The sequence below is a fragment of the Corapipo altera genome, unplaced genomic scaffold, assembly GCF_003945725.1.
Source record: "Corapipo altera isolate COAL_440 unplaced genomic scaffold, ASM394572v1 0, whole genome shotgun sequence".
In the NCBI taxonomy this organism is placed as follows: domain Eukaryota; kingdom Metazoa; phylum Chordata; class Aves; order Passeriformes; family Pipridae; genus Corapipo; species Corapipo altera.
The window spans coordinates 42,063,692-42,070,525 of NW_020884872.1; the positions used below are offsets into that span (position 1 = coordinate 42,063,692).

The following is a 6,834-nucleotide window of genomic DNA, read 5'->3' on the forward strand; positions in this document are numbered from 1 at the left end:
TGGTCTATTCAAGTCAGTGAAAATATACTACTTTGAATGGAGATTGGAGATTTAAGCAGCATAGCAACATAGCACTGACAAATTTTTAATGCATGAGAATGAGAAATAGAAACTTTTGAAAAGCTCTGAAAATTAAGAACTGTAATTGGACTTAGAGATTATGAAAATACTATTCAACTAAAATGGCATAATAAAACTTAAAATAGATGGAAGCAACTATGTCTGCTTACAATTGAAATACAACAGAAAAAAATTACAAAAATAAGATGTCTTAACCACAATCCTTCCTCATTTATCTAAATGGGACTTATTAAATTATAATGTCACTGACAAGGAAATTACAAAATTGAAAAATACTACTGCAAGAGGAAAATGTTTGCAACACTTTGCCTACTTTTAGTGTGCTTGAGTGCATACTTAATTTGAAAAAGAGGGGAGTGTAGCTCCTTTGCAAGGAATACACTGACTGCATTGTTTTCAGACATTATAACCTCTCTGAAGAGAAATCTTTAAAAAGGATGTGTCCCTGATATTAGAGAGGGAAAAAATCCTTCTGCATGTGTGACCCACCAACTCCTCTACAGAAATGGTCCAGAATACAATGAAAAAGTAAATTAAAGGCCTGAAGGATATGTTGTTACCAACTTTCTCATTAGTGAATCTCCTCATGGTGTTTAAGGTGTAGGCTCAACATTTCTCTGTAGCAGTGGCAGTTCAGTGAGATAATGGGTCCACAAATAGAAAGGAGAAAGCTTTTAAGCCTGTGATGTTGCAGCTAGAAGATCCCCCTCTGTTCCCAACCAGACAATGGACAAAGGCTTCTGCAAAAGAACTGCAACAGTTCCACTTTTCATTTTCTCTTTTATTAATTTCTCTTGACTTACCCAGATGTGGCATCCTTATCACAGAATCTCTCAATATTTAGAGTACAATGAGAATGAAATCCATGCTAATCTGGATGACTTCCAAAACAGCAACAAAAGATGTTTACCTGCCTCATTTTATGTTGCAAAGTTATGTGCTAACTCCAAGAAACGGTTGTAGTCTTTTAAAATTAAAGAAAAGGATTTGTCATTTTCTATAGTAGATAAACCAGCAAGAAAATCACAGTTATAATATGAACACAAAAGCTTCATTCTCAGAATAACCACAGCCTTTTCACAGGATAATTATTAATCTTGAACATTTGGTGCCACTTATGGTTCTTCATATCTGCCTCACCAGGCTGCATGTAACACAAAGTCCCAAACTCAGCAGTTGTTTATCATCTGCTCTGGGACTGAATACAGACACTGAGATTTTAATACAAAAATTACTCTTGCAATCAAAGCATATTCTACATTTAATAAAAAATATTCATTTTATTAATCTTTTAATAGGATCACAGGATAATGATCCTAAAGAAACATGATTAGCAGGTCAAGACAGGTGATTCTGCCCCTGTACTCTGCTCTCATGAGACCCCATCTGGATTACTTCATCCAGCTCTGGAATCCTCAGCATAGGAAAGATGTAGACCTGTTGTACTGAGTCCAGAGGAGGGCCACAAAGACGGTTAGAGGGCTGGAGTACCTCTCCTATGTGACAGGCTCAGAGATTTGGGCTTGTTCAGCCTGGAGAAGAGAAGCTCCAGGTAGACTTTATTAACAGCCTTCCAGTACTTAAAGGGGACTTATAAGAAAGATGGGGATGGGATTTTTAGTAGGGCTTGCTATGATAGGACAAGAGGAAGTGCTTCAATTCATGCCCATCATATCACACCATGACCCACTGTGAAGAATTTTGCTGCATTTCTTTAATGACCTCCCTACCAGCACCAGGAGCTATTGCTAAGTGCCCTTGCAGCACCCTCTTCTGATGAAGATGAATAAGCTCCAGTCCCACAGCCTCTCCTCAGAGGAGAAATAATCCAGTCCAGATCATGCTGGCTGCCTTCACTGAACTCACTTCAGTTTGTCAATGTCTTTCTTGTACAGGAAGGGCCAAAAACTGAACACAGTATTCTAGATGCAGTCTAATAGAGTATCACTATGTGTATCCTGCACCAAACCACTGAGTCCTTTTAAAGATTATGTCAAGTCTTGCTTTCATGTTAAAAGAAAAAACCAGAAGCGTTATTGAGCTATTGTTATCATCTTCAAGTGACACTACAAAAAGCCTACTTTATGATTGCAGAGCTAGTAGTTCTCATTACAGGATCATAGGATCACTTAGTGATCTCGTTATAAATCCTGATCTTGAAAGAGCTTATGTACCCAAAACCCAGAAGTTGAGATGGAAACATTGCCTGGATGTGTGAGAGTAGACACTTGCACATTCTATACAGTCATGTATGTACACAGGGAAAGTGACATCTCAGCAGACAATTCAGACCTTAATCTGTGAGCGATTCTCAAATTATACATATAATAATATGAATTACATAGCTAACTCGCTACAGTCTGATGCAGTTAATGCAGCAAGGCTTAATCTCTGCTGACAACAGTGACATCAGAGTTCAGCACTTTCACTTAAAAGTGACCCATGGGGACATCATCGCTCTTCAGAGGAAATCTGGGGCTGTAGATATATGCATTCTGAACCCTTGAAGGCTAAAAAGCTATATCTGCCCTCAGCCAGACTAGGCAGTCTGAGATTTCCGGCTGAGGTTCTGCCACTGTTCAAAAAGGATGGCAAGACCTGGCAGTGCCAGAAAACAAAGGAAGGCAACACCATAGCCCAGGAAGGCACCTGGGGGGAAAAGACTTTGGTTCTAGCTGACTAACCAGGATCACATATTTCACTCACCAAATTTTAAGTGCAAAATAACCTTTTTCTCCAATGCAGTTTCTGAAGCATAAAATCAGGCTCTACCTTCATGACATGGAGCCCTTCTCTGGTTCCATGGCTTCTTAATTTGTAATTGCAAAATATCACATAATACAGGTTAAGAAAAGTATAGAAGGCTCATCTTCTTGAGTGCTTGAATTGAAGTCTACTGTACAATATATCGGCTCTACCTTACTTTCTGGTTGTGATTTAAATGAATAAAATGAGTCTGCTTGAGGTAAAGTATTGGATGGGTCAACCACCAAAGTCATTCAGGCACTTATATTCAAAAGTGAGTGTTTAAGCATTTCACAGTGGATCTCACTAGATAATTTCAGAATTCAAGGTCAAAATACACTATGAGGACTGTGAAATGGCAAGATCACAGAACAAGTATCCAGTTGGAATAGCATTTAAGTAAAATATAATTGAGTTTGAAATACTGTACAAGAAAAAGTAATTCAGGCACATTTGTGGTACCCAGATGGGTTATTTTTGTATGTGTTTCTTTTTACATAGCTTTAATTATGTGAAGTCCTCAAGGATTATAATTGTCAAAAATATTTGCATAGATAAATAATTGAAACTAAAATAAATGTGAGTCAAACCATCCTTTGGGAAAGCTCAAGCTCCAGAGGTGTCACTGTTTGTCTATTTTCTCATCAGAAACATGACTAGACATTTCTAACAAAATTCATCACCCAGCTGCATGATGAATGTATTCTGTAGGGCTGTACTGTCCTAATGAACAGCAGCATAAATTTGCTTGAAACATTTAAATTCTGATCATAATCCCCATCTTATATATATGTAGCCAGTTTTGAATTACAAATGACAATCACTACCATGCTAAAGCATTGATCTATATCAGTATTTCATTGTGTCTTAAGCACAAAGAAATGCTTTCCAGTCATTCAGTATTGCCTTAATATCCCCAGAAAGAATGAAAAACAACTGTTGCCTCTGTTTATAAACTTGGGATGGGTGTACCAGTGGACATAAAAAACAACCAGACATACCGCCTCATACTGAAAAAAAAAAAAAAAGCATACAACCAGATTTCAATTGTCTAGCAAGTATAGAACAAATTCAAGCTTAAAAAAACCCCTTGATTTTAGATTACCTTGGATACTCTGTTCGCAACCTCTCTGCCTACTGTCAGCCCCTGAACAAAGGTCCGTGCAGCAATGAACGCTCTAGTCACTTGAACCTTCAGCTTCCTGGGTACATCTCCAAATGGCTTCAGCTGGTCTGTGTACTTGCTTACACACTCCAGGTAGTCCTCACTGAAGTGGTACTGGGGGTTTATGAGCTGGAACATCCGCTCCAGCAGCCGAGCCCAGAAATCATTCAGCATTTCCTCCAAGTTCACATTGCCTCCTGTGTAATACCGCTTCAGCTCTGTGAAGAGGTCCTGGAAAACCTCAGAGTTTTGCATGTACAGCATGCCGTATGTCCGAACAAACATGTCATTTAAGGATCTTTCTGCATTCTCCAGAAGTTCTCGGAAAAACTCTGAAGGGAAAAAAAGCAGGTGTTAACAGTTATAACAGTAAGGTATGAAAGGTTTTCTAATTGCATTCCTAATATATCACAGTTTGTATGAATATGTTGTTACCACAGCACTTTACTATTGAAATTCATCATTAGGATAGGAAAATGCTTTATTTACAGGTTAAGGATAATAGAGCATAAACTAAATTCCCCAACAACGTAGAAAGATGTAGAACCAATAACACTGAGCATGAAAAACATGTTTAAAAGAACTTCGGTGAGGGTAGTTACACTTCTTCTTCGTGTGCTATTTGAATAGGAATCCCTGCCCCTTGCAATATCCTCCATAGCCAGCATACTAAATATTCTAAGCTAAAAGTAAAATCATTAATACCATGATTTAACTGAAATGTAATGATTTTAGAAGTTCTGTTTTGATTAAATTTTTTACAATGTAGAAGAAAACCACAGAAATAAATCTGAATATTTATTTGGAAATATTCTTGAAGAGAAGTTGAAAGAGACCTGAGAGGAAACGAGAAGAATTATACCATTAAAAAGTTAGACCGTTAGTCTTCTGTACACTTTGATACAAAAGACAGATAGTTTAAGAGAGCTATCTGCATCAGTAACCCTATATAGGATCAGAATAATAAATCAACAACTACAGAATTAGATACCTTTTTAGTTCCAGACAGAAAGAGATCTCCCATGTTGTACTAATTAGAGAAATTCTCAATCAACTCCCATCCAGCAAAATTAATGCTACTGTGAATGATTGCTTGATTTTTAGTCTGCAAATCTTCCATATATCAAGAAAGGAGTCTGCTCTGCAATGCTTAAGTATAGAAACTGTCCTAACACAACTAGGTACTTGTTCAGTTATGTCAGGAGAAACTGTATGTGCTTCTGCAAAGGTTGAATTTTTCCACAGTCTTCCAAGTAATGTAAAAACTTTATGTTCATTGAAAAAATGATATTTCATCAACTTGCAGGTAGTTTTTGAAAAATAATGTAACATTTCAGCTTAAAGTAAAAGAATGAAGATGAGACATACATTAGTCATATTACTTAATGTGTTACTGGAAGGCACTCAAGTACTAGGTGGGAGAGAGCTGTGCAGTGTTTTAAAGTATATATCTTGTGAAATTTTTTTGCTGCCAAAATAGGATGTCATGAGCAATGTTACTGCTGGAAATAATTTTTTCTAATTTTAAGTGATGATTCATTTATATGACCTATATATGTCCCGGATATTTCTTACGTTACAAGCATGTCTTTATTCAGATTTCCTTTATTAGCCAGAGGGTCTAAGGAAGCCCATTCACTTCTATGAGGTAGTTGGAAAAAATAAGGTCTAAGGTACACTGAGATACTGAAAAGATGGAGAAAAGATTGCTATTTCAAACCATCACATGCTCTATATAGGCTTAAATGGAGAGTGTCCAGTCCGTGGATCACACTTTAGTTAGTTTTCATTTTTAAACATTATTTGCAAATTTAGGAGGCAAGATAGATAGTAACAGTCTCTGGAAACAAAGTGTGAATTGTTTTAAAATGTTTTATCTATGATAAGACAACACAGTTACAAAATGAAAGAACAGAATTGCTGGAGTCTCTTACTGAATGGTCGGTACAACTCAGATTAAAAACAGGGTCTTCGTAGCTGTCACACTATCTTGTCAACTGCAAGGTGACATTTTCACTCTATTTTTACATAGGTAAACTAGTGCTATAATGCAATTCAACCTAGGAGCTAGCCTAATTCCAGTGATGACTAGGTGTCACCATGAGTCAAGCTGGACTTACTGAATTGGATCAAGACTGCAGAAAATATTGCAGCATGACATGATGCAATAATTGCCTTCAACAAAATATATGCACAAACATCTAGAGGCAATTTTTAGAGACACAAAATTGTATTATGTTTGAGTGGATATTCTATGAATATTCCCAGTCTGATAAGTTCCCTTGTATTTTCTTTTCCATCTGTAATTTAAGCAAAAGCAACACCTGACTGTAGGACAACATGCAAAGGTAGAAACAGTTTGTTGTCTGATTCCAAAGCCCAAAAATATATGCACGAGCTTTAAGACCAAAGAGACAAACAGACAATTTCATTTAATTACCATGTATTCTGCATAGCTTTCCTTTTTTAGCAGAACTTGAGACCTGAATGCCATACTATGGTGCATCTGATACATTGCACATGCAGTCTTGCTCCTAACTGAGAAAAATCCAGCATAGCTGCACAGAGCTCTTCAGCATTAGGAAGCATTTACTGAGAAGATGTACATACGTCTACACCCTGTGTGGATTTTGAGTACCTAATTTCATTGAGCATTCTTTAAATTCCCAGTCCTGATAAGGCTGACAGTAAGAAGAATATAGGAATTCATGTAAAGTGACTATGGTTTCTGACAGAGAGGTCCTTTGGGAGTTCTTTAGGTACAGATACTCCCCTTCCCTTCCCTTCCCTTCCCTCCCCTTCCCTTCCCTTCCCTTCCCTTCCCTTCCCTTCCCTTCCCTTCC

General features: G+C 37.3%; 1 protein-coding gene across 1 annotated transcript in view; it reads right to left on the reverse strand.

The window, feature by feature from the left end:
• Positions 1 to 6,834, reverse strand: part of GPC6 (glypican 6) — a 539,625-nt gene that overhangs the window by 353,118 nt on the left and 179,673 nt on the right. The window contains exon 3 of the mRNA XM_027645576.1: positions 3,932 to 4,323. Within this exon, the coding sequence (XP_027501377.1) occupies positions 3,932 to 4,323 (392 nt within the window). The remainder of the gene's footprint in view (positions 1 to 3,931; positions 4,324 to 6,834) is intronic.